Below are 27299 nucleotides of genomic sequence, written 5' to 3'. Positions count from 1 at the left end.
TGGTTTGGATAGCTTATAGGGTTTTTATGTTTAATGTCTTTTACATGTTTAATTTATCACGAGAGTAGAAAATTTGCATGTAATTAAAATTTATATATCTGAGAAGACTATAAATTACTTGAGTAGACCTGCTATTACATAGAATGTGGTAATAGGAATTGAATCATGTTAGACCATAATCGGTAGATACAATTGAAATCGAAAATCCTAACTTTTAATCATCGTTAATTTACATATTATTTATTTACTTCCTGTTTTTACTATTTCTTTATTGTTTTCTAATTTTAAATTTCTCTTAAATTTGATATAGCTAAATAGAAGTAAAGGTTTAATTTTAAAGTATTTAACTACAATCCTTGTAGGATCGACCTCACTCTTTGTGAGTCTATAACTTGATAACGGTATCGGTACGTATACTTGTATGTTGAAAATACCACAACAAAGGTGTGTGAGAGGGATAATTAATTTGAAATTCTTTTTTTTTTTTGGGTTTTCCCCCAAAATGGAATGTTAGCACTCATTACAAATAGTACAGACATCACGCATGAGGTATCATGTAACCGTCAGTCCGTAATTTGAGGTACAACTTTCAAAGTAGCATTAAATGTCCAAGACATTGAAGAGACGTTCGATCAAGTCACGCCAGATCAAAGACAAGAATCGAACACACGTTACCCATCCAGAAAGCTTCGTGGCCGAGGAAGTCCACGTGCGACCAAATAGATTCCATGCAGACTTGGGGACAAATGTTATCCAAATTTCTGCACTATGACGTGGCATCCATCTAGGTGACACGTAGAACATATTTCATAATCTGGGCAGATAATTCTACTCCTAGTAAGTCGTACAGGAAGGATTGATTTTCAAGCTCACAGACAGAAGTTGTGATATCCAAACACAGTATGCATATATATATCCGACCAGATTCCACCACGAATGTTGTTCGCATGCACCGACCAACGGGTGTGAGTTAGCAATTTCAGAGATATATCCAATGCATCTCCAAGCTTGCAAGTCACGGTATAATCCATGCATTCATGGGATAGATTCGTGTCTTCTAAGAATTAAGACAATGAGCTTAAGCTTCCCACTTTCTTTATTGTAATTATGGAAATTAAATTAGTTTCCCATTTTATTTCTTAATGATTTAGAAAAATCAATTTCATGTAATTAATCCCTATAAATAGTGGACTCATCTCACTATTTAGAGGGACAAATTTTATTTAGTGAGAAAACACTCAAAAAAGAGTAAATTACTCAAAAATTATTGTAAGAGCTTTCAAGAGAGATCAAACCATTATTGCTCACTCTTTTCACAAGTCAATACAACAAATAGGGGAGTAAGCTATTACCAACTATAAGGGGCTGAACCTCTATAAAATCTAGTATGTTCTTTACTTTTTATTATTATATTCTGTTATTTAATTATTTTCAATCATTTTAATTTGGCTCACTATCATTGGCTAAAAGCGAGGTCAACAATGTATCTTGTAGTTTTTTTGGACCATTTATATATTTACAGAAAATGTTGAATAATGTTCACTGCAAAAAATAAAGTTTAATTGATTACCACTCGTATAAGAAAAAACAATCACACATGTAATAAAATATTTAAACTTTATTTTTGTCACAGTAAACTATTCGAAATTTAGTTTATTTTTTTAATGATAGTGTACGTTTTAGTTATTTATAATTATTTGTAAATCTAAAAATATACAAATGATTTTAAATAACTACAATATACATTATCATTAAAAAAATAGACTAATTTTTTTTGAATGCCAACAAAAAAATAAGAAATATACCAAAACAACTATTTTAGAAGAAGTACCATAAAATTATCCTAATTAAGGTAAATAGACTGATTTGGTGGTGGAATGATGGTCGAGTATTTGAGCTTTGAGAAGTTTGTAACTGGTTTTAGCGGTAGTATTGCGTTGATTTTAGTTTCAGTAGTAGGTTGATGGTCAAATTTTTTAGCTTATAGTGGTATTTGTATAACTAGTTCTTTTATTAAGAAATTAGTTTTTATTATATGGAATGAACTGTTTTTTTTATTTATTACCTTAATAAAATTATATTTAGTATTGTTTTGACTATTGTAGTTTATTTTTTTAAAATTAAAAGAAAAAGAAAAAAAACAATTTCTGTAATTACAGTGTTTGTGTAAATAATTGAATGATTGTATCTTGTAAAAAAATACGATTTTTTTTTTTTTAGCATTTCTTGTTATTTATAATAATGTTTTCAATATTTTTAAGGTTTTTTTTATATGTAAATATCCCTTAATATGTTGAAAAAAGTTAGCCAAAAAAACAAGAACTATAAGAGTATCTCCAATGGAGATACAAATAAGTGATGCAAATGTAAAATATAGCTCATTTTGTTAAAAATGTACTCCAATGGTGTGCTAAATTATGATGTAAAAATCTCACATAATTAAAAGTGATCCAAATTTGCATCACAATATAGCATAGTGTAATATTTGTATCACAATAAATGCTATGTTTTTATATTTAATATTATGTCATTTTTAATATTTTATTATTAAATTTTAGCTAACTTGCATTATTATTATTATTTTATTATTAAATTTTACATTTAACTTTACATTATTATTATTTTATATTTTTTAATAAATTATTAAGTGAGCATTAACTAACATATTAAATTTTACATTAATATTTATAATTTTGCATTGGAGTATAATAATAAAAGTTGATATAAAAATATCACAGAACTATTTTTTGTACAAAATATAGTTCAACTTTTACATCTCTCATTAAAGATAATCTAACTGTGGAAGAAAAGAAAAGTGCGGCAATATAAAACCTTTATTTAATTTAATTTTGTTTTTCTCTTTTCCAATTTCCAACTGTCTTTCCTAAATGAGGAATAAGAAATATTTGTTGCTCACCTAAAAAAAATATCATCATTCAGCTTAATAAGACAATAATTCATTTCACAAGTTTGAAGCCTCAATACTCCATTTCTAAATTTGTCCAAATTTATCTTTTTAATCGCTACTTATCTTTCCCATTCTTCTTTCTCCATTCATTCTTTCCATTCTATCTCATTTTTAAATGTTCAATCCACTTCACTTTTGCATATAAGATAAACTAATCTATTAAAAAGAGTGAAAAAAAACTAAAATATAATTTTGAAAATTTCTACATCGCTAAAAATAGTGCAGGAGCCCTTTATGTTTTTTACATCTAGATTGTTTTAGAGAAATTTGATTTTTTTATGCTTACAATACAAATACTTAATGTTTTTCCCCTAAACACATAACATGTAATATTTGTGGGACATGACACATTTTACAATATCCCTAAAATACTCATATTTACATTATCCCCTATCCCATCTCTTCTTCTCTCTTTCTTCATACCCATCGGACCCCAATTGGGGCCCCCATCGGACCCGTCGAACCCAAAAAAAATTTACCCAGCACATGCATCGGACCCCAATCGGACCCAAAAAAATTTACAGCACATGCATAGAACCCCCCAATTGGGGTCCCATCGGACCCGTCGAACCCAAAAATAGGATTTTTGCAGCACATGCATTGGACCCCATCGGGCCATCGTCTTTCCCAAACTGCGATTTCCCCAAATCGTAGATCTGAACATAAATCGAACCCTAAATCTAACAAAACTCACGGTGCACACATAAACACATACATTATCCATTAAACCCTAAAATCAATACCTATCAATACTCCAAATCATATCTCACACCAAAAAAAAAAAAAAACAATGACAAAAAAAGGGGGGCGAATCTTACCTTGGACATTTCAATTTTGATGGGGTCGGCGGTGAGAAGTGCTCGGTTTTGATTTTGGAGGGGGTCGGCGTTGTAGGCGGTGGTGAGGGGCCAGCGTTGTGGGCGGTGGTGAGGGGGGTTGGGGTGCGGTTCAGAGAGAGAGATAGAGGGAGAGAGAGAGAGAGTTGGGGTTGAGTTATGAGAGGGGTATTTTTGGATTTTAGATAAAGTGGTCATAGGTTTTCAATTTTGATATGTATTAGTTTAGGAATAAGATATTAAGGTATTTCATGCATATTTTTTCAAATTTTCCTTGTTTTATTCTTAATATTTTTATATGACAGTGTAAATCAAATATCTAAGACTTTCGATAAATTTTCAAGAAATTCAAAATAATTTAATGCACCAATAAAAATATTTAAACAATCAATTGCATACTTATCTCTTTTATTATATATGGGAGTAAAATAAACAATATGAATCATATTTTTTATATTATAATTTATTTTAAATTTTTCAAAATTTTACAATATATATTAAATAATTACAATATACGTGTTATACAACGAAAAAAAGAATTGAAATTATCTAGATATCGAAAATACGAAAAAGGTGCATTGATGCACTCTTTCTTGGAGATGTAACGTACAAATACAAGGTGCATCGATATACTCTTTTTGGAGACGTACCGTACTAATACTCGTAGGTCTTATAAGAGTGCATCGATACACTCTTGTTTATGGGTCTTTCAAAGCATTTCTAAGGGTGCATTATTGGACCGAATTCGTGTGAAATTTTCATATTATTTACTTACACTAAATTGGTCTTGTCCTTTGACATGGTTGTGTAGTTTTTCTCTCGTTTTGTTGGTTATCCTAGTCGTGTTTTTCTTGGTCTGTTTCAGTCTTATGGTGCTTTTGCATAATATAAAGGAGCTTTTGCACACTTATGAGGTGGCTTCGGGTCAAAGAATAAACTTTTCTAAGTCCTCTATGTTTTATAGCAATAATACTAATAGTGAGTTGAGGGATGCTATTTGTGCTATGTTGGAAATTTATGAGGCTGATGAACATGGCTATTATGTGGGTCTTCCTTATTCGGTTGGGAAGAATAAGAATGCTATCTTTGGTTTTCTTAAAGACAAGCTTCGAAAGAGAATACAAGGATGGGAAGGTCATATCTTGTCTCGTGGGGGAAAGGAGGTATTACTGAAATCAGTAGCACAATCGTTGCCGAATTATGCCATGCATGTTTTTCTACTTCTTTTGGATACTTGCAAGAGTTAGAAAGACTTATGGCTAAGTTTTGGTGGCATTCGAATTCTAGTCATAGTAAAGGAATAAATTGGATGAGTTGGGATCGGTTGTGTCGACATAAACATGCAGGAGGATTAAGTTTCAAGAGCTTGAGAGATTTTAATTTGGCGCTTCTGGGGAAGCAATTTTGGCGTCTGTTGGTGAACGATAACTCTTTGGTTAGCAAGGTTTATAAGTCGAAGTATTATGCACATAGTAACTTGTTTTCAGCTGAGTTGGGAGAAAATCCGAGCTTCATTTGGCGAAGCATCCTTGAAGCAAAAGAACTGATCCATGATGGTGCTTTAAGAACAATTGCAACTGGTGTGAATGTTTCAATCCTTGATGATCCTTGGCTTCCACACAAAACTAATAGCTTTGTTGTCTCTAGGCATCTTGCTCTTGAGAACAAGTCTGTTAGTTGTCTGCTTCAAGTGGAAGCTCGTGCAAGTGATAGTTGGAGTTGGAAGCTTGAGACTTCTGGGTAGTATTCAGTTAGAAGTGCCTATAAGTTTCTGCAGGAAGCTAAAGGTGCTTGGATTATGGATGACAATACTGGTTTTTGGAGGACCCTATGGTCGTTAAAAATTCCTCCAAAGATTAGTAATCTTTTATGGAGAGCTACTTCGGGTATACTTCCTACATGTGCCCAACTTCAAAGACGACATGTCCTTGTAAACGCCATCTACCCCTTGTGTAATTCTGCTGCTGAAATAGTGCATCACGCACTGGTTGAGTGTGTGTTTGCAAAAGTTGCCTGAAATCGAAGCCTGGTGGACATTGGTTGCGGCTCTGAGTCATTCAGCAACTGGTAGCTGGTTTTGTTTAGCTGGGGGCGTGTTTGTGAGATGGAGGAAGCGGCTGTGGTGAGTTGGGCTATTTGGCGTGCGCGGAATGATTTTGTTTGGCAGAAGAAGAGTTGGTCTGCTTCAAATATTGTTGCTTCAGCAAAGAATCTGCTTGATCAGTATAAATGCTCTCAAGAAAGAAAGGGTCTTTCTTTGTCTCCAATGAGCGATGGGGGATGACATTCTGAGCGTTAGACTGCACCTATGTTAAATAAGATCAAGGTTAATGTTGATGGGGCTTTATTTTAGCAAGAGGGTCAGTTTGGTGTGTGTTGTGTAGCTCGTGACCACCATGGTAATCTGCTAGAAGCCTTTACTAAGGGTAAGATTGGTCGTGTCCAACTTGAAATTGCAGAAAATTATAGAAATAAAAGAAGCTTTGAGTTGGATTGTTCACCATCCTTGGGAACACGTTCTGTTGGAGACAGATAGTTTGGTCTGCGTCCAAGCTATCCAAAGTAAAATTTCTATGTCTTTCCAATTTGGTCTTCTTGTTCATGATGTGCGCAATTTACTTTCATCCTTTCCTTATATTTGTTTTGTGTTTTGTTAAACGATCTGCAAATAAGTTGGCTCATTGCTTGGCAAGAGACTCTTGTTTCTCTTCAGGTCGTGTGCTTCAGTTGGAAGACTGTTCCTCTGAAGTGCGATCCATTATTCTGAACGATAATATTAATTAATGAATCTTCTGAGTTTATTCAAAAAAAAAAAAAAAATCCTTAATATGAGCTCATGAAAAAGAGAAGTTCTCTTATCGCCATGAAAAAGTATTGTTTATTTATTTATTTTTATTAAGAAAGTAAACAATCAGAAATTACGTATTCCACCTAAACTTGATCATTTTATTTGGAGAACTCTTACAGATTGTTTATCTAGTATCTACCAAGGTGTAGTTGTCAACAAAATATGTGCATGTTGATAGCTTGTATCCTGTGTGTCATAGGAAGGCAGAAACTAAACTATTCTTCACATCTTTGTTACCTGCTCTTTTGCCTGTGCTTGTTGGAGTAGGTCAATTGTTAGTGTGGGTACCGTGACTGCCTTGGATTTTCAAGGTTGGTTTACTGGTGGTGTGTTGCAGGCTATTGGTGTGTGTGAGGAGGAGTTGGTTATGGTAGTGGTAACTTAGTGGTTTGGAAGGTCCATAATGAGGTGGCTGGAAGGCAAAATCTTCTTCTATAGCAAAGGCTATTCTATCAGTTAGAGTGGTTTTTAATCACGGTAAAATGCTCAATGATCAATGGACTAAATTGGATTTTTTTTTTTAAGGGAAAAAGAAGCTTCCATTAATTAAAGGTCCTTCAAAAGTAAGGACAATAAATTAACAAGAACAGACTACTTACTAATCATGCAATCATTTTTAGAATAAAAGTCCTTAGTTAAGAAGTGGGCCACTTTATTTACAGCTTGCTTTATAAAATGAACTGAAACATTACACAAATATGATAAAATGAGTTTTGATTTGTGAATTACAATGCCGTATGGAGAATACATACGAACTTTGCTCTTGATAACATGCACCATATTGACACGGTCAGTTTCCACCATCACATTTGACCACCCATGAGATTTTATCCAACTTAGGGCCTCTTTAATGCCCGCTGCCTCAGTAAATTCAGGATTGACAACACCTGGTTTAGATGATTGGAATGCCTCAATAAAATCTCCTCAATAAATTAGATTTTAATACGATTAAAATAGATGTTGATGGTGCAGGATAGTGATAGGAGGTAGTTTGAAGCATTTTTTGTCAATTGAGTTCGTTGATGGTTTTTTAGATTAAGGAAGCGTTGAGTTAAATTAAATATAAGAATTGACAGCATGTTACCATTGAAACTGAATGTTTAGTTTTTGTTCAAGCAATTCATAGTACAGTTCATATGTCATTTTTTTATAGTCTTTTAGTGCATGACTGTTAACATCTTCAAGTTTTATTAAATTTTGTTTTGTTAAACGTTCAACGAACAAAAATGTACAATTGTGTTCGTGCCCTCTTGTTCATCATCTGAGCAATGCTCCATTATAATGGCTAAAACTATTTGATTAATAAAATTTCCATTTTATTAAGAAAAAATTCAAAAGCTTTATTGTTTCCTTAATCCAATTATTAAATAACTGATAAAAGCATATATATATACATATATATATATATGTTACACATACAATTTGGTAGATCATCAATGACTAATGAAGAACATAATGATGTTCTTATTTAATAAAAGAACTATAAAAAAAATTGGCAAAGTAAATGTCAGGAATATACTACAATAATACGTGACTATAGAAATTATATTAAAATGGAAAGATAGAAATGTCCTATATAATGAACAAAAAATTCTTACTTTCCATATCTTTACATAGAGAAGAGTGACTGGCTTGAAAAAAAGAGAATGGTAAATACTATTTTAAACCTTGTGTTTTGTAAAAATTATAAAATGAACCTTTTGTTTTACTAAATGACAAAATGAATCCTGTATTTTTTAAAATTGTACAAATAAGATCCTAAATTAAATTTTTGTCAAAATAAAACTTAATAATATCTAATGTGGAGATGTTATGACGAATCTAATTACATTTTATATATCTGTTTGTGTTAGAAATTATATTAAGGTTAGTTATGTTAAAAAATAAAACTGTTGAAAATTGAGTTCAATGTCTTATTTTTACTATTTTAGAAAATATAAGATCTATTTTGTCGTTTAACAAAACAGAAGGTCCAATTGGTAACTTTTCAAAACACAAGATTCAAAATAATATTTACCTGGAGCGTAATCGGCCTTTTCTCCGGCGTCCTAGTCGCGTGTTCCACACACTATATTACCATAATTGAAAAAAAAAAAAAAACCTTATGACAGTTTAAAAAAAAAAAAGTAAAAATTGGCGTGTAAAAGTTGTTTTGTTATTCTTTCGTTAATATAGTAATTTATGCAAAAAATTTAAAAAGAAAAAAATAGTTAAAACTAATGATCTGACAGATCTTCATACTATACACTGAAGATTTATTTTAGAGACAAGACACGAACCTTATGTATGAACTATAAGCGTAGTGTCTTCAGTTTCCGCCTTTTTTCCATTCCAAATACCTCTCCACAATGTCCAGTCCACAACACTCCTTCACAACTGGCATAGTAGCAGGTACATCCAATTGGAATATGGAGTCGGATCCTCCCGGGCTTCCCCATGAATTGATTTGTTTTCTTGCTGCTCTGATGGCAGCTCTTGCAGCATAGTGAACCGAAGCCGAAAGAAACAATGGTGGCTCGCCGGAAGCTGCACAAAATGATAATTTTTGTTTAAGCTTGTCACTAGAGTAGCCTTTGGAAAATGGAAAGACTTCATTGATTAAATTATGTAAACGGAATAGAGTAGCAAAGACTTTTTTACAAAGGAACTAATATTTTCATGTGGCACAATTTCCACCCGAAAAAATGGACTGCACTTTCTTTTGGCCAGGAAAGAACAAGAAGTGATTTAGCTCACCAATTGAACTATGAGAAAATAAGTTACCCGAAGGAGAGAAAATAAAAAGGCAAACAAATGCTGTCGCTAAGCTACTAGACAAAGCATGAAATAAGGAGTCAACCCCTATCTGTGTGAAGTCACACTTGAAGTTGCAAACTATGTTTATTTAAGAGTTTAAAGTTTCCAAAGCCAATACAGTTAAAATTTCTCATCCCAGACGCTGTCATTTCTATCTGTCTACTAAATAAATTTTGAATTGCCAAACTATTTGAGGTCCTCTCTCCCCCAAAGGTACCTTGTTTTAATTATGTAAACATCAGATCATTTTTCTTTCGAACAATTTCATTATGTAGAATTGCTAAGGGATCTTTCAATTTCAGAGCTTGATGCTAAATTCTCACAATGTAGTACAATACTTTCACTATCTTATCATTGTCTTTACACTAAACAGTAAACACAAATGTTGAACTGAGAAAGATGAAAGGAATGATACCTTTGGACGAGAGAACACGGTTTTTGTGACGTCCACTGTTCAACACTTCAACATTGAGCTGTTTAGGAATGGTGTCTAATGAAGGAATCTTGTATGTCCATGTCCCATTAGCAGTGACCAGTCCATCAGAATTTGTTAAGTATTCTTCATACAAGAAAAACCCAACTCCTTGTACAAAAGCTCCTTCAATCTGCACAAATATATGTGAACAGCCAAGTAATGTTTTTCTTGAGAAATCATCAAAGATTTGGGAGTTATATGTACACTCATAAATATATAAATATATATATTTTTTAGAGAACGGCTACATTGCTGAATTAGTACATACCGTGTGCTCCCGTTCACATACTTAGACTAGTTACGACCTTAGGATTTTATATGATAGTGTTTACTGTAATTATAGCGAAGCTCTACACATTTTCGAAATTTTTTAGAAAATTTAGAGTGTTGCATACAGGATCCAGTCCAACATAACACTTCACACGAGTGATGGTACTGGAAGTTGGAATACGGTTTGCAGTAATTTAAATTATTCAAAATTTCATGTGTAAGGAGTTTGCTATAATTCCAATGAACCCCATCATGTAAAAAAGAAATTTGTATCATAATTTATCTAATGTGTAAAATTCACAATCAGTAATGTGGTATTGTAAATGTTTCCTACTTTTTAATTGTTAAATATTTTTGTAATTTTTTTGTTGTTTTTGTGTATTTATGAAATTATCTAAAAAAAAAACTCATCTAGGCGGAAAGCAAAAGCACCTTGTATCATTGTTGGAAATGTTGTGAATGTTTTAACAAAATATACAAGTGTCTTAGTGTGTGTGAGTTGGAAAGAGTCCCACATGGGATATGAACCCTCATTTACAAGGGTATAAAGAGTAACTTTGGCATTTGGGTTTGGACCCCAAGGGGTACCCAGTTTTGTTCAACAATCATTGAAAAGATAAGCAAAAGAGCACCACACCAGTCAATTTGGGAAGACACTCAGAGGCCTATCGAACCCTGATGACGTTGTCCGCTTCTGCTCACATTTTGAAAATGGATTTGGTAACCATTCAGTTAGGCTAACTAATTTCATTTACTTCTCCCCATTTCTTTGAAGCATAAATACGATTAAAAAAAAGTAAGAAGAAGAATCGATCTCCCACACTTAACGCTTATTTTTTTCCTTAAATCTCCATTAAAATTCTTGAGATTAATCACTGACTTGAGCATCAGAGTGTCTTGTTACAGAAAACCACCAGAAACTTTGCACGATGAGCACTCATCAGAGGAGAAGTTCGATGATTGTATAAAATCGAATCGAAAAGAAGGATCAATCGAAGTAACTTGCCTCTGTTCAATTTTTCAGCTCATAAAGTTATAAATAAATATATATTTAACAGAGGAAGGCAACTGGGATATTGCTAAACTTACAATCTTATTTCTCCCCTAAGGTTGTTGATGCTATACTCTATTCCTCAGTCATACTCATATATAAAGTATAGTTATATATAAATATATTCTTAACTGAGGAACACAATTGGAATATTGTTAAACTATAATCTTATTTCTCCCCTGAGGTTGTTGATGCTGTACTCTCTATTCCTCTGTTTGGGGTTTTGGGAGAAGATAAACTTATTGGGAATCTTACTTCTTCTGGAGACTACACTAAATCAGGATATCACACAGCATATTCTGTTGTAGCTACTACTTCCCCATCCAACTCTTCTATCAGGAATTAGTGGAAACCGAGTACTCCACCAAAGGTTAAATCTTTAGGGTAGCTATTTCCTACCAAAATCCAGGTTCCAAACAAGGTTTAAGAAGACCTTTTTCTTTTCCCCTTCAGAATTAACATTTTCCCTCTGTTTTTCTTTTTAAGAACAAAGATGACACAGATAATCAGATTTACAGCCTAAAATGCCAGTGTAACATTCTGATGTCACCCCATACAAACAGAAGGAACTGTTTTGCTTTTTTCTATCATAGCATAAATGAATCATTTTCAACCAATAGGACTTAACATACCAATATAAATCTATGGAATGAACAACAAATCAGAAACTTTGTAAGATAACACAAGCAATCAAGGTTACCTGTCCAAGATCTACTGCAGGGTTGAGACTTTGTCCACAGTCATAGATAATATCCGATTGCAAAATCGAGGTTTCTCCAGTCAAAAGATTTATCTCAACCTATGGTGGATAGATTCAGCAATGCATATTAATTATATATCATCGGCTAAACACCAACTCTATCATGCTGTTAATCTGATTGTTAGTAAGATTAATAAACTGTTTCATGTTTAAGTTAAAACCAATTATAACTTTAGTTGAGAAATTATTTTATGTAAGCAAGTCTTCAACTAAATATGAATATTTTTGCAAGAGACTCACCTCACTTACTGCTGCACCAAAGTTCAAGTATTTTAGGGAAGACTTATCAGGGACATAGTAGGAAATTGATGATAATTGTATAGATTGTGAATAACCCTACATTGCACAAAGACCGAGGAAAAATTATATTATGATTTAATTTGACAATAATGCAAACACATTAAATAGAATGCCAGAACCATTAGAAAGCTACACCCAATCGACCAAAAAATACATATATAGCAGTTCCATGATTAGTAAGTTCATAGTCAAGAAAAAGACTTATGTTCTAATCATCAATATGGAAAGAAACAATGAAATCTAACTAGATACCTGAGCAATCAGCATCTCCCATTTGATAGAATCCGAGCCAAGCGATTCCTGTAACTTCTTTTTAATAGGAGTTAATTTGTCAATCAAGACATCACAGCACATTCTGACTGCTGCACAGCTTGCCTCAGATGTAGTGCTTCCTGCCGTTAATCCCCCTTGGATCAAGCTCAGAGTATCAGCCTGTATGACTCGCACATTATCCAATAAGTGTTCAGTTCCATCAGCAATGATTGAACCGAGAGCAAAAGCAGCCATCTGTTTCACCTTTGTCCAAAGCCCCTGGCCCAGCTCTATTCCCCCTACTTCAACAGCAACAGATCCATCTGATAAAATACTTACTTTCGCTGGAGTTGGTCTGACCGTCATCCCACCTATAATTGGTAATCTAGATATTCCCCGTTTTTTCCATCTATTACACATATTAAACTCTTCTATCTTTAGAGCCCTTTGACTAAATTTTGAAGACAAAGCTACCTTATCCCACATTGAAGGTAAAGTATACTCTTGAGCTTCACCAGCACTATCTCCATAAAATAAACTAAGACTCTTGTATGTGTGAAGATTTTTTTGTCTGACAGAATCAACTTCCATTGAGAGAAAAGATGCAACATGCTCAATTATAGCTTCAGCTACAAATGATCCCTGTACCTCTCCAGGACCTCGCATTGCCGTCTTACTTGAATGATTTGTTTTGCATAACTTTATGTCAAAAGCCAGAGCACCCCAATCATACTTCTTAAATGTACCCATAAAATTTGATGGCAGGATAGGGCTCACATCTAAAGACATGCCTGCATCAATTAATATTTCTAGTTCCAAACCCGTAATCTTCCCATCTGACTTAAATCCAACATTGTAGGTTATTTTCATGGGATGTCTTCCTCCTGCCAATATTGTATCAGTTTTTCTATTCATATATATCCTGACAGGGCGGCGTAATTTTTGTGCTGCAAGTGCACATGCTACTGCCACCTGAATTATCATAATATAAAAGGGCAGAGTAAGCAAGCTTATGACACCATACAGGAGAGAATTATTAGGATTATGAAATACTTCTCAGTACATTGTCATTCTAACAGCTTCAAACAATTCTAAAGCAGCTATTCGGAACGAATATTTGTGATGGGGAAAGTGACTGAAATGAACTTTGGAGATTTATGTAGCTTTTAATAGTCCAAAAGAAGACTATAGACAGAATAGATGTAAATCTTATGTCTTGCAATTAAGATACTATTTCCTTCCCTTTTCTTTTATTAGCGATAAGCCAAAATTGAAATCAAGACAAGTAGGAAAAACAACAGCTGATGCTTATGAGGAAAGGTAAACTTTCTTCAAATGAAGGATATCACCAGCAGTATAAAACAGAAAGTCCATCCTCTAATCAGATAACTTGGTCAAACAGATTAGTGGATAATACTAATAACAATTGCAAGCTAAAAAATGGATTGATTCTCTCCATTTACTTTAGTTTTCCTTTCCTGTAATATGGTTGTGGCAGAAGGCCTTTTCTTCTTTCTCTGTTGTATTCTCTTTCTTTGTTTTCTTTCTGATTTCAGGTCGTGGATTCCTTATTAGTAAGAGGGGTTGATGCTTATGATATGTAACAGCTGAATGATGGTGAAACAGATTGGAATGGAATAAGATAATTTTGCAAGGATATCAGCCAAGACAAGAATAAACATGTGGGGTTATATTTCCCACTGACAAAAATAACAAAATTGTTTAAAAGCAAATGAAAATATTATGTCAAGTAAAATTACAGCTTTTCTAGAGATTTTTTTTTTGTAGGAAAAAAAATTAGTTAGCTTTGCAGGGAATCTAAGTCAATCATAGAAGGTAAACTTGAAATTTTCAATCATGATTTAAATATTTGGTTATCTTAGGAAGAAAAGAGATATAAAACTGATTTTATAATACTTACAGGCATCGCTTTACTGGATTTTCCCCCAAAGCCACCTCCAACCCTTCTTGTGATAACACGAACATTATGTCCCCGTACACTTAAACATTTTGCAATAGCATCGTGTGCAAATTCAGGAAACTGAATTGAGCTATAAACAACCATGCAGTTGTCTTCATCTGGTATAGCAAGGGCAGTTTGCGTCTCCATGTAGAAATGGTACTGTGAAGGAAGCTTGATCTGGTAAAAATGAAACTATAAGTTAAATACTGCGCAAATATGCCAAATCAGTGTTCATGCAATATTCTCTCTCTCCCGTTCTTTTTCTCACAATGTTGTATTACATTTGATTTCTTCTAAATAGATGGGCAATACCTTAGCAGACATAATTTTGTGATCAGCTTCAGCCATTCCTTCTAATGCATCACCAACTTGCTTTGGGTAAATGGAAGTAGGCACTTCAAAAAAACTAGATCTTCTAACAGCCTCATCAACAGATAAAATAGGTGGCTCTAGATCTTCTACTCCATAATCAACCACTGCTAACTCCGCTGCCACATCTGCATGTTTCTGAGTATCTGCAACCTAACAAAAAACACGTCTCCCAATAAACAAAGAAGACTGATATGCTTGCAAACCTATAGAGTAAAATTACTGTCAATTGAAGAAAGCAATTACACATAGAGGACGTTGGAGTTTTATAGTGGATGTTGGAGTTACCAGAAAAGCTAGACGCTGACCAGCACACTCAGTGAGATCATCAGCAAATAAAGGTTCAGTACCAAACATGGTCTTGGATCCAATGTTTTCCCCACCTTCAGGGATATCTTTAACAGATATAACATCAACTACTCCACGGGGCTGTTGATCAGGCTTGAATGCTATATTCTTCACTCGTGCAAAAGGTTCTGTGGTATAAATGAATGCCCCATACAAACAATTTGGTGGTGAAGGAATGTCATCTACATACACTGCCTCGCCTACGCAGATTATCAACATAAATGAGACAAATTAGTTGTTAAGAAAAAGGAAGGAATACCTTGAAGCAATTCAATCAGCAGTAAATATAAGAAACATTAGAGGAACAAAGACATAGTTATCTTGACAATGTAATTATTAAAAAAAAAAAGTCAGCATACAGGAAGAAAAACAAATGATATGCAGGCGGACCAAGAGATGACTGTCATTCACATAGAAATAAGCATAACACTAAATACTAAATGACCTTATGATGGATGAGAGCCCATGACAGCACATGTAAGGTTAAATATGAATTGTTGAATTCCTTAAATTTTCAACTTCATGTTTCAGACATGATGAGATTTCTCCGTTGACATTTATGAACATAAAATAATAGATTAAAAAATAACTATGGAAGTCCATTGAAACATGTACTGGAATATGCAAAACTATAGAGGGAGGTGCTGTAGATATCATTCACATAATAAATTAAGTCAAACATTAGTGCAAGTAATATCAAGGGGGAAAGAAAAGAGAAAGAGATTCGATAAGTATTTTGTTTCTTTCTATTTTGAAGCTTTCCAAGCAATTATGCAAGTCTTAAGCAAAAATAAAGTGATGTTTTAGCCCAGAATACAAACCAGAAGCTTGGAGGGCTGCTCCAGATTTTGAAATTGGCTTGCCAACAGGGTAATATTCTGGACTTGTTTTAATAAACTGCTTCCCAGATGATAGCAGAGTTGGAATTTCGTCACACTTGAATGAAATTTCATTCTCTCCCAACTTCAGATCCTTAGCCAACACAGAATCATTACATTTCCCCAACAACCCATCAGTAGATTCAGCTGTAGTATCAATACAGGAGCTAAAGAACTCGAAAAGAAAACCTACAGCCAAGCTTGACCTATAAGAAGGACTTGAAGTGCCATCTTCAGGAACAATGGTAGCTCTAACCAATTTAGTAGCTTCATACAAAGCATCAACAGTTAGTACTTCTCCAACCAAATATTCTTCTGCCTTTCTAGCTCTGATTGCATGTTTAGTACCATAAGCACCATAAGCCAACTGACAGCGACTCACTAAAACTCCACTGGAAGTTTTACAAGGAGAAACTTCAGCCAATAAGGCAGCATTCAGATAAGGCAATGCATTTCCGAGGGGTCTAGGTGCAGCTCGATAGGTTTCAAACAATAAGACAGAACCTTTCTGCTGAGAAACTTTTCCTGTTGATTCCCAGTTTGGAATTTTAATGCTTAGAAGTATACTCTTGAAATCTAGAGGTGGCCTTTGAAGAAACTCTTCCAATGTCAAAGTTTCACATCTGGTACCCCTCATCACCTCTACCATGGAATCCGCAGCTAGAAGAATGGTAGCAATGTCTGAAGGAAAATGCTTCCTTTGTGCCATCACCAAATTCCCCCCTATACTAGCTATATTTCTAATAAATTTGCTAGCAATTTTCTCCATATGATTCGAAATCTTATTGAACACCATCTCGCCTCTTGAGGGAAATCCAACTTGTTTAGCATCCTTTAGAACTTCAATTACTTTTGAAATTGTAACAGCAGCTCCAAATTTGAACCCTTCTGTATCCATTCGAATTGTTGAGAGTTCAGGTATGCCTTTTAGATCAATGTACTGGTCATAGTATTCTAATTCCTTGTAGTAACCAGACCCTGTGTTTCCAATCACTAATTTTGTTTTGGTCCCTTCTCCAACATCAATAAAATTGAGCAAGTTTTGTAGCTCTTGAATACTAGAAGGACGGAGCCAACTATCTGTTTTAGAATCCAAAGACATGGCAGACCTGATTTCCTCTTTCAGGAACTTAGGAAATGTACAAATCTCATTGTTGCGGTCATAAGAAGGTAAACTACTTACCTTTACTTCCTTACTATCTTCCTTTTTCCAAAAGGAGTTGAGCCCCAAATCCTCAATATCCACATCAGCTGCAAAGCTCTTGCAAACATCAGCAATGGATCGATATCCGGTACAGCGACACAGATTTCCTGCAATAGCCTTTTCAGCTTCAGAAACAGTGATCTTAGAGAACCCCGGAGGAGGGTCCACTCGATCTGTTTTCTCAGCATTGACAAGAGCTGAAAAGATTGAAACACACATTCCAGGAGTACAAAAGCCACATTGGGAAGCATGGAAACCACTCATTCTCTGGTGAATTGAGTGTAAACCATCTTTGCTATTTCCAAGTCCTTCAGATGTTGTGATTGAACACTCACCTATACTGCTCAACAGAGTAAGACATGAACTTGCAGTCATATCCTCAACTGTGTCATTTACTGGATCATACTTGGATAGCAGCACAGTACAAGCACCACAACCACCTGAAAAAAAAAAAGCAAAAAAACATAAAATTTCACAGGACTTGAATCGATATTTACCAGATTTCCCAATAATTTTGTTATCTTAGGTTCCAATACTAACAAATTCAAAATCAAGACTTGTGTAACAAATTACACAAGAGTCCAGTTCAAACTGCGAGAAAACGTGGAATTTGCCTACTTTTTCTAATAAAGCTCATAAACTACAAATCCAACACATCCTACGTGCTACAGAGAAAGACATATACTTAATTAGACTCTCAAATAATATACTTAATTTTACAAACGTTAAGAGATTGAAAACTAGAGAGAAAGTGAAGAATGAAAACCTTCGCCACAACCGAGCTTAACACTCTTGAAACGAGTCTGAGTCCGCAAGAAATGAAGCAAAGTAGTTGAAGGGTCAAGAGTTGGAAGCTCGAACCTCTGGCCATTAATGGCAAAAACCAAACTTCCATTTCTTCTTTCTGACATCGCTGCAAGCTTCAGACTGAGCTTCATCTTCTTCTTCTTCTTCTTCTTCTTGTTGTTTTTTCCTTTAAGAATCTTAGGCTCGCATTCTCAGCAAAATATATAGAAAGAAAGAAGAAAAGTAGCAGAGTCATCATTTGATTGAGACTAGTATTTTTTTCAAATTAATAGGATAAAACAACAAAATGATCTGTATCGCAAGTTTCTGTTTAGTTCAGTTTCACTTTCACTGATATGAGTGGTTTACTTCATTATCATAGAACAATTAAATTATAGGGAAACTTATACTGAAAAAAGGTCCAAACTGACCCAGTAATTTTAAAGAGTTTTTTTAATATTATACCTAAAATATTATATTTATAAAAATACCTTCAACAAATTTATTTGCACAAATACCGATTGGCACGTCAGCATAAATAACGAACTTTAAAATTATTACCGAAAATAGAAAAAACTTAAAAATTCTCGTTTCCAGAAATTTCAGTGTTTTGCAAGTTTTAAAAAGAGCAATTTTTTGGTTGCTTTTGATATAAATAATATATCAATTAGTTATTATTTATTTAAAAAATTTATTTCAAGATAATTTATTTCTCATATATATTTAATTTTATTTTAATCAGATAACTTTAAAATTATGATTCTATTTATTAATTTTTAGGCTATATTATGTGTTATTTTATTATTTAAGATACTTTGAAGTTATTTTTAGTAATTTTAAACCATATTTTAAATTATGAGAAACATATATATTTTTTCCAATATAAAAATATATGAACAAGATAAAAGTAACACTTCCTTTTCTTTTATAAATTATTAACAAAGAAGTAACTAAATATTATATTTGAACAAAACAAGTATACCATCTAATTTTATGGGTTATAACAATAAATATCATAATATTTCAGATTTAAAAGTTTTCTAATATCTAAATAAATGTACTCTAAATAAGTAAGACCAACACATCCTATACAACATAAAAGAATTCAAGATTAAAAATTTAGTATCTTATAAGTCATTTTAGAATTCTTCCAAAAAAAAAAAAATAAGTCATTTTAGAAATTAGTTGGTATTTAAAAATTCGATTTTCTATTAAAGAAACTAAAAGGTTATTTTTTATTGTAATTATTTTTTTTTTTGACAATTGTAAAAAAATATATGCTTTCCATATATTAAAACGATTCCCTTAAAAAGTACATTGCATTGATATAATTATTGAGTTCAAATAATTATTTGTGTAACTAAAAAAAACTTTTTAAACTTTTTTTTTTAAAAAAAAAAAGAAAAAAGAGAAACAAATATATAAAATAGATGGAGAGAGACATAAAAAAGACAAAAAAAAAAAAATCTGACACATTATATATATATTAAAAATATAAATTTGAATTGTTGTGTACATATTCATGCTCAGATAATTTTTTTTTTTTTTTTTGACGGAGGAGCTTCAGAGAAAGAAGCTACAAAATTGGAACTAAAACATTCCAGCATAATTCTTCATCCAGCCCTAGTGCCCTTCGAGCCAAACTGTGCGCATCACCATTAAACTCTCCTGGTATGCCGAAGGATAACATTAGGGAAAAGAGATAAAGAATTCCTGATGTCTTCAACCATATCCGAAAGAGCTGAAAGATCACCCTTTCGATCAAGAACCCTGTCCACCAGCAACTTGGAATCCGTCTCGACTAAAACCAAAGGGATCTTGATATGTTGACACCAGATTAGTCCAGCTTTTAAAGCTAAAGCTTCTGCCAATGTAGGCTGGAAGATTCCAGCTGCAGGGATAGCTAAGTTTGCTACCAAATTACCCTTCCAATCTTTGATAACTGCTCCAAATCCTAACTTGCTGCGCTCAGCACAAAGAGCTGCATCCGTATTAGGCTGGTAGCAGTTGTGAGGAACTGTAATTTCCTTGTCATTCGGTTGCTGATTGTGAACTGCTTTGTACTTGTTAGCATTACACAAAGCTTCCTGATAATCTGAAATGAAAGAGTTAGTCCAAGCTACAACATCAGTAGGAGCCATATCCGAATTTGCAAAAAGTTTTTTATTCCTAGAATTCCAAATGGCCCACATAATAGTTAATAATAAACTCAAACTTTCTTTGTTCAGCTGATCAAAACCATTTAACATAAATTCTTTTACATCCACATATCTGTTAGAGATATAGAATGTCCTAAGGGGGGAAGCTTTCCAAATTTTAGCAGCTCTGGGACAATCTAACAATGCATGAGTAACAGTTTCTACTGGATTCCTACAGAAGGAACAACAAGGCTGAGGGATGGCTTTCCTATGAAACAAGTTAATAGCTACAGGGAGAATGTGGTGGTAAACTCTCCAAGAGAAATTCTTAACCTTTGGAGGGAGGTTTAAATTCCAAAGGGTTTTCCACCAAGATGTAAAAAAAGACAGATTAGAAGAGGAAGGAGGAAGGGAAGCGCTATTAACTAGGTGGTAAGCCGATTTAACAGAAAAGACACCCGAAGCTTCATGATTCCAAACTAAAGCATCATCCCTTTGCAAACCCCCAATTGGAACTTTAAGGATAGAAGAGACTGAGAGGTTATCAAAGTAGTGATTAAGTGTAACGCCCTAAATAATTAGGCACGCTACCCATAATGATTATGAAACCCTAATCCCCTAACTGGGATTACTAATTAAAAATTAGCGCAGAATTTAAACTTTTATATTAAACAGACTGAAAATAAACTTGTAATATATTTAAACTTTTCAAACATAGTTGGGATCCCAAAAATATTTACAAAATTATTACAAGTTCTTTCTTACTAGCCGACCTAAGCGGCAAAACAGAATACAAAAGTCGACACTGCTAGACCCATAACCCGCTTGGTCTGAAGTGGCGTGAACATGTACATTCTTTGTCTGCTCCTGAAACTCATGGCTGATCAGTTAATGCCTTACCCTTTCCTGCACAGTAGAGCACCCGTGAGCCAAGCCCAGCAAGACAGTATAATCATATCAAATATATTATGCTCATTCACATATATGTCTGTATAGCACAGACCTGATCACTATATCAGCATGCCCATTTATGTCTACGTGGCGTAAACCTTTGTGTTGCGCTCACACATCTAATTAAATCTACGTGACGTAGACCCACGTGTTGCTCTCACACGTCTATATACATTAAGGCCTTAGAAGTGGTTCATCTCGGTTATGAGTACCGAGTCCAACCTGATTATGGCTTGAGCTCATAATCCTTAAATTTCATTTCATTTAACATGGCATAGTATTATACACATATTCCACTAGAGTAATAACCCTAGGCTAACAGACCGTTCCTATTAGGGTAATAACCCTAACCCCGGTTACTAAACATTCATGCATATCATATTCACATAAGCGCCACTGCGCATACTCTACGTGCAAACTACTGTCTTACCTGTTGTCCAGCTATAAAAAGAGACTTCGAATCCCGGGTGCTCCTGATCAGGTGCCGGTCATCCTAGTCACACAAATCCAGGATAATTCACACTTAGGGTTAACCCCTGATTTTCAACTCATAAAATTCAAACATGGCATTTATAACTCAGATAATCATACAGAGCTCGGAACGAGCTTTCCAACGATATAAAGAACTCCCGAATCGGAGTTCGGATCACAAAGTTATGCATTTTCAAAAATTCAACACAAACTGCCCAAAAATCACGAGGGCGGGCCGCGGCACCTGGGACCAATTCCCAGGTCCACTCAGAGGAGCGGGCCGCGGCATGCTCCAGAGCATGTCGCGGCATCTGGGTGCAGAACCCAGAAAACCAGCAAGCTCAACTCGAATTTCAACCCAAAAACTCAATCTTTTCATAGAAATTTCACAACCAAGACACAAATTTGCACATAGGATTAATAGCACATACTAGATACTCATTTATCACATGACATGCATCAAAATCCCAGAATTCAAATTGCTCAAAAACACTCAATATCATGCTTAAGATTAACAAAACCTAAGCTCAAACTCAAGAACTTCAAAACCAAGTTCTTCAAGCCAAAACCAGCAATTAGACATTAAATTTCACACCTGAAATTTCAACCTAGAATTACCAATAATCTCAGCCCAATTCATTAACAAGCACACAACAATCTAAACTCAAATCCAATCCAAGATAGCTCTAAATCACCCAACATGTAGCAAGAACAACCTAACCCATGCATAACCAAAATTAACAAACTTAAACATGTTTCTATCACAATATTCAGCCAAGAAACATAAATTAAAAATCAAGAAAACTACCTCAAATACTTACACAACCAAGCCTCAAGCCTCCCAACACCTTTCTTTCAAACAACCAACTTCAAATCAACTAGTTTTTTTTCACAAATTAGACTTTGAAAATGGAAAGGGGTGAAAGAGAGGGAGAGGGTTCGGTGAGAGAGAGAGAGAGAGAGAGAGAGAGAGAGAGAGAGAGAGAGAGAGAGAGAATCAGAAAACACAATTCATTGTCTCTAAAAATCCAATAAATTCAATTTACTCAATAATGGTCAAATGACCATTTTGCCCATAGGCCTATAAAACATACATATTCCTTTTTAAGGGCATAAATGCCATTTCACACTCAAATATTGCCAAATAAATTTCAGATTATCATATTATCAAATAAAATGCCAAATAATCAATTCAATTTACATTTCGGCCCCGAACCCGGTTCGGCCCGAAATTCCCGGGTGTGACTATACCGCGCCAACCTGTCAGAACACACTTGAAAAGACAACACAGACATACTATATGATAATATAGTTCTATTAAACACGTAATTAAATTAATCTCAACAATTTACCCTACTCGGGTCATAATTACCAAAATGCCCCTGGCTCACCAACGGGGTCTTTAACATGTTAAATTTCATATAATTTCACATATATTGAACTATATAATAATATAATTCCTCAATTAACTCATAATTATTTAATTAGGGTTTTGCTAATCCTTTTCCTAATTCTGGGTATTACATTAAGTTTGTCTCTACTCCAAAAGCCCTGATCATCAATAAAAAAATTAACCGTTTCAACAGGGGGTAGATCATTACTCCTAAGACAAGGGGATTTCAAGTCAGGAATCCAAGGATCTTGGAAGGTTCTTACAGAGCATCCATTACCAATCTTCCACAGCAAACCGTGCTTTAGAAGATCCCGTCCCCAAAGTAAACTAGACCAGGTGTAGGAAGGAGAGTGCCCCAATTTCGCTTGAAGAAAATCATTATGACGAAAGTATTTAGCTTTAAGAACAGTGGCAAGTAGAGAAGTAGGATTGGAAAAAACACGCCATGCCTGCTTGGCAAGCATGGCCTGGTTATGGGAAACAAGAGACCGGAAACCAAGGCCCCCAAAAAATTTGGAAGAGCAAAGAGTACGCCAGGATTTCCAATGAATTTTAGAACCTTTCCCCATCGAACCCCACCAAAACTGAGCCATGAGCTTTTCAATTTTTTGACAAGTTGAGGCAGGGAGTCTGAAACAAGACATTGTATAGGAAGGGATAGCTTGAATGACAGCCTTTAAAAGAACCTCTTTACCAGCTTTTGAGAACAACTTTTCATTCCAAACAGAAAGCTGAGAACTCACTCTTTGGAGAAGAAAGTCAAAACTAGATTTTTTCGAGCGACCAAAGCATTGAGGAACCCCGAGATATTTACTAATAAAAGGTCCTTGCTCAAGATTTAAGGATTCAAAAAAATAGGACCTGACAGAAGGAGGGGTATTTGGTGAAAAGAGAATGGAGGACTTAGAGTAGTTTACTCTTTGACCCGTGGCTAAATTGTACATTGTGAGAGCTTCTTTAAGAGCATCACAATATGAAGGAGAGGCAATGGTGAAAAGGAGGGTGTCATCAGCGAAAAGGAGGTGGGAAATGGATGGAGCTGTGCGAGCAATGGAAATACCTCTGAAAAATCCTCTTTGCTCTTGAAGACGAAGCGCAGCAGCAAGACCTTCAGAACACAACAAAAAAAGATACGGTGATAAGGGATCTCCTTGCCTAATGCCACGAGAAGGGAGAATAGGGTCAGAGACTTGGCCATTAATATTGAAACGGATTGTTACAGAAGAGATACATTGATGAATTAGATTGATAAATTTTGCAGGAAAGTTAAATTTACGAAGAATGGCCAAAAGAAAATCCCACTCAACTCGATCAAAAGCTTTCTCCATGTCAAGCTTAAGACCAGCCCAACCAAGCTTTCCTTGCTTTCTGTGATTAATAGCATGGACCACCTCCTGAGCGATAAAGATATTATCAAATATAATGCGCTCAGACAAGAAAGCACTTTGTGAGGAGGAAATAAGACTGCCAAGAACAAGTTTTAAGCGGTTGGAAAGAATCTTAGCCACAATTTTGTAAAGAGTCGAACAAAGGCTAATAGGACGGAAGTCTTTGAGTGTGGAAGCATTTGACTTTTTAGGAATCAAAACAATGAGAGTGTCATTGATGGCAGAGAAATTAGCATTGTTGTTAAGGACATCAAGAATAACAGTGGTTAAATCATTGCCAATAACTTTCCAATTCTTTTAATAGAAAGCCGGATTAAGACCATCAAGCCCAGGGGCTTTGTCACCTGAGAGCTGAAAAAGAGCTTGTTTTATTTCATTGGCCTCAAAAGGGGATTCAAGAAAGTGAATTTGCTGAGTGTCCAGAGATTTGTCCAGGGCTGAGAGAAGGAGATTAGTGGCCTCCACATCAGAATGTTGCGTCTGAAACAAATCCCCAAAATAACTACAAACTTCATTACAAATCTCCCCAAAAGAAGTAACAATTCTGCCATCACTACACTTAAGCTTACGGATGTGATTCCTTTTCTTCCTCACAGTAGCTTTATTATGGAAATAACGAGTATTTTTGTTCCCAGCCTGAAGCCAGTGAATTTTAAACCTTTGCTTCCAAAGAATTTCATTCTTATAGAGAAGTGAATCCAACTGGGATTGAAGAGCAGTCACCTGTTTAACATTATCACTGGAAAGGGGCAGATTTGAATTGATAGTATTGATAGATCTTTCTAAAGCACGAATTCTAGAAGATAAACTGTTAAAGCCTTCATTCCAAGTTCGAATGTCATTAACACAGGCCTGCTGCTTGTCAAGAAAAGCATTGAGAGAAATTGGAGCCCGGGAAGAGGAAGAATAAAGCCAGCTTGACTTGACAGTATCAAAAAAGGAGGGCTCAGTGAGCCATAAATTTTCAAACATGAACCTTTTTTTGTTTCGGGAGGGCCATACTATCATCCTCAAGAACGACTCTATGGACTCTATGGTCCAAACCATAAAATCCCAAATGATAAAGAGTAGTCTTAGGAAAAGTTTGCTGCCAACCATGATTGACAATCCCCCAATCCAACCTTTCACAGATAGTACCATGCTTCCAAGTGTACTTGGAGCCAATCGGGTTTAGAGGAAAAAGAGAGAATTTACAAAGGAAACGTTGAAAATTAACCATAGCATAATTAGGAGGATTAGTATTACTGGACCGATCACTAAGAGATAGATAGTCATTAAAATTGCCTAAAATAATCCAAGGTAGCAAAGGTGCATTATCATAAAGCCTATCTAAGAGAATCCAAGATTGAGTTTTATCATGAATGTAAAGGGAACCATAATAACAAGAAACATGAGTGCTTATATTATCATTAAAAGTTATAATACAATCAACATGATTAGAAGAGGAGTTCAAAATATTAACAACAACATCCGAATTCCATAAAACTAAAAGACCCCCACCTAAGCCTATTCTAGGGACCTCAAAAACATGATCAAAAGAGAGACTGCGGCATAAACTATCTCCACGGCCAGCAGCACATTTGGTCTCCATCACAAAAAGAAAAGTGGGTCTATACTTTTGCACAAAAAGGGAGAGATTACGGAATGCTCGGGAACTCCCCAATCCACGAGCATTCCAACTCAAAAGACTCATTTTTCTGGGGGGGTTGCTCCGCAACACCCGCCCGTTCCATTGATTCGTTGAGGGCAGAGGAAACTTCAGCAATAGTGGGTCCAGCTCGAGCACGTTTAAGGATATTTTGAAGAGAGTCACCAACCACAACAGTTTGGGGAAGGAAAGCAGCTCTCTTAGCACCAACAACCGCCTTGCCTTTGGCTTTTTCAGAGATTCTGGGAAAAAAAACCTTCAGCAGGAGTGGCCTCGTGGTTGCATTCACTAGCAACTATAGCAGCTTGCTGAGGAATTGTGGAAGGCAAATCACAGAGAACAACAGAAGGGTTTTCACCACCTAAATTAAGACCAGCCTGATTGGGTGGAGAGGAAAGTTGAGGAGTAAAGGAGGAAGCAGGCCTATGATCAGCTCCCAAAGAACCAAACTTAGCCATGGTTCCAAAGGCAACAGAACCCAGTGCCTATCTCTTCAGTAGTAAGAAATTGGCTCACGGCAGCAGCAAGGGATTGGTCCACATTATCCTGGTTAGGAATAGCTTCATCGATAGGAAAAGAGTTGGAAAAATCAAAAGGGTTCCTTTTGAAAGTGGACTTAGCAGGAGCCTTTAGAGGAATTTTGTACGGTAGAGGGGGTGGGAAAGAATGATCATCACATTTCTTAAGGTAGGTGATACACTTAGTGAGTGTGTGATCAAACATTCCACAGTGATAACAGATATTGGGCAAATTTTCGTATTTGAAATTCAGCCACTTCTCACGGTGGATACTTTTGAAGTCCACAAGAATACCACGGGTGACCGGCTTAGAAACATCAATAAGAACACGGATCCGCAGGAAAAGACCAGAGACTTTTAAAAGAGTAAGCTAATCAACTTCTAAGAAATCACCCACCTCATCCCCTATAAGCTTAGCAAGCTTTAAAGATTTTTGACCGAATGGAATAGAGTGAACTTGAATCCAGAAAGGTGAGTATCGAAGCTGATTGGGAAGAAGTGTGTCAAGACCAGTTGGGTTAGCACAGGTAACCAAGCAGTGATCGAAGTGCCAGGGCTGTCCCTCAAGGACCCTTCTCATGTCTCCTTCACACTGAAACTCCACCATAAACATTCCTGAGCCGTAATCAGAAAAAGTCAAAGAAGCTCGAGTAACCCAAGCATTTCTCATGGCATCTTCGAACCACTC

At 35.1% G+C, this 27299-nt stretch overlaps 2 protein-coding genes across 3 annotated transcripts; both read right to left on the bottom strand.

Moving 5' to 3' along the window:
* Positions 1 to 7265: 7265 nt before the first annotated feature.
* LOC115718981 (indole-3-acetaldehyde oxidase) lies at positions 7266 to 18467 on the bottom strand. Of its 2 annotated transcripts, XR_004012106.2 has the most exons (12): positions 18085 to 18444; positions 16058 to 17758; positions 15177 to 15436; positions 14832 to 15041; positions 14478 to 14696; positions 12557 to 13528; positions 12245 to 12340; positions 11945 to 12043; positions 9864 to 10053; positions 8932 to 9178; positions 8670 to 8720; positions 7266 to 7539 (listed from the first exon to the last, which is right to left on the bottom strand). XR_004012106.2 is itself a non-coding variant. In XM_061110120.1 (11 exons), exons 1-10 carry the CDS (start codon positions 18254 to 18256, stop codon positions 8961 to 8963), a joined length of 4137 nt encoding a protein of 1378 aa, XP_060966103.1. In that variant the 5' UTR covers positions 18257 to 18467; the 3' UTR covers positions 7992 to 8720; positions 8932 to 8960. The 2 variants fall into 2 exon arrangements, 1 of the variants encoding a protein (XP_060966103.1); XM_061110120.1 differs by lacking the exon at positions 7266 to 7539 and having other exon boundaries at positions 7992 to 8720; positions 18085 to 18467.
* A 1295-nt stretch (positions 18468 to 19762) lies between these two features.
* On the bottom strand, positions 19763 to 26036 carry LOC133034132 (uncharacterized). The gene is made up of 4 exons (XM_061109158.1): positions 25422 to 26036; positions 24790 to 25366; positions 23240 to 24729; positions 19763 to 20812 (listed from the first exon to the last, which is right to left on the bottom strand). Exons 1-4 carry the CDS (start codon positions 26034 to 26036, stop codon positions 19763 to 19765), a joined length of 3732 nt encoding a protein of 1243 aa, XP_060965141.1.
* Positions 26037 to 27299: the final 1263 nt, after the last annotated feature.

This window comes from Cannabis sativa, chromosome 2, assembly GCF_029168945.1.
Source record: "Cannabis sativa cultivar Pink pepper isolate KNU-18-1 chromosome 2, ASM2916894v1, whole genome shotgun sequence".
Taxonomy (NCBI): Eukaryota; Viridiplantae; Streptophyta; class Magnoliopsida; order Rosales; family Cannabaceae; genus Cannabis; species Cannabis sativa.
This window is presented reverse-complemented; position numbering and strand designations above follow the sequence as displayed.

Coding starts and splice junctions, on each gene's coding strand:
- LOC115718981 (XM_061110120.1), bottom strand. CDS start 18,256: ATGAAGCTCAGTCTGAAGCTTGCAGCGATGTCAGAAAGAAGAAATGGA. Junction 15,437..16,057: donor AGCAGCCCTCCAAGCTTCTG/GTTTGTATTCTG, acceptor TAATCTGCGTAG/GCGAGGCAGTGTATGTAGAT. Junction 15,042..15,176: donor GTCAGCGTCTAGCTTTTCTG/GTAACTCCAACA, acceptor GTTTTTTGTTAG/GTTGCAGATACTCAGAAACA.
- LOC133034132 (XM_061109158.1), bottom strand. CDS start 26,036: ATGGAGACCAAATGTGCTGCTGGCCGTGGAGATAGTTTATGCCGCAGT. Junction 24,730..24,789: donor AGCTCTTTTTCAGCTCTCAG/GTGACAAAGCCC, acceptor AGAATTGGAAAG/TTATTGGCAATGATTTAACC. Junction 20,813..23,239: donor ATCTACCCCCTGTTGAAACG/GTTAATTTTTTT, acceptor CTAATTATTTAG/GGCGTTACACTTAATCACTA.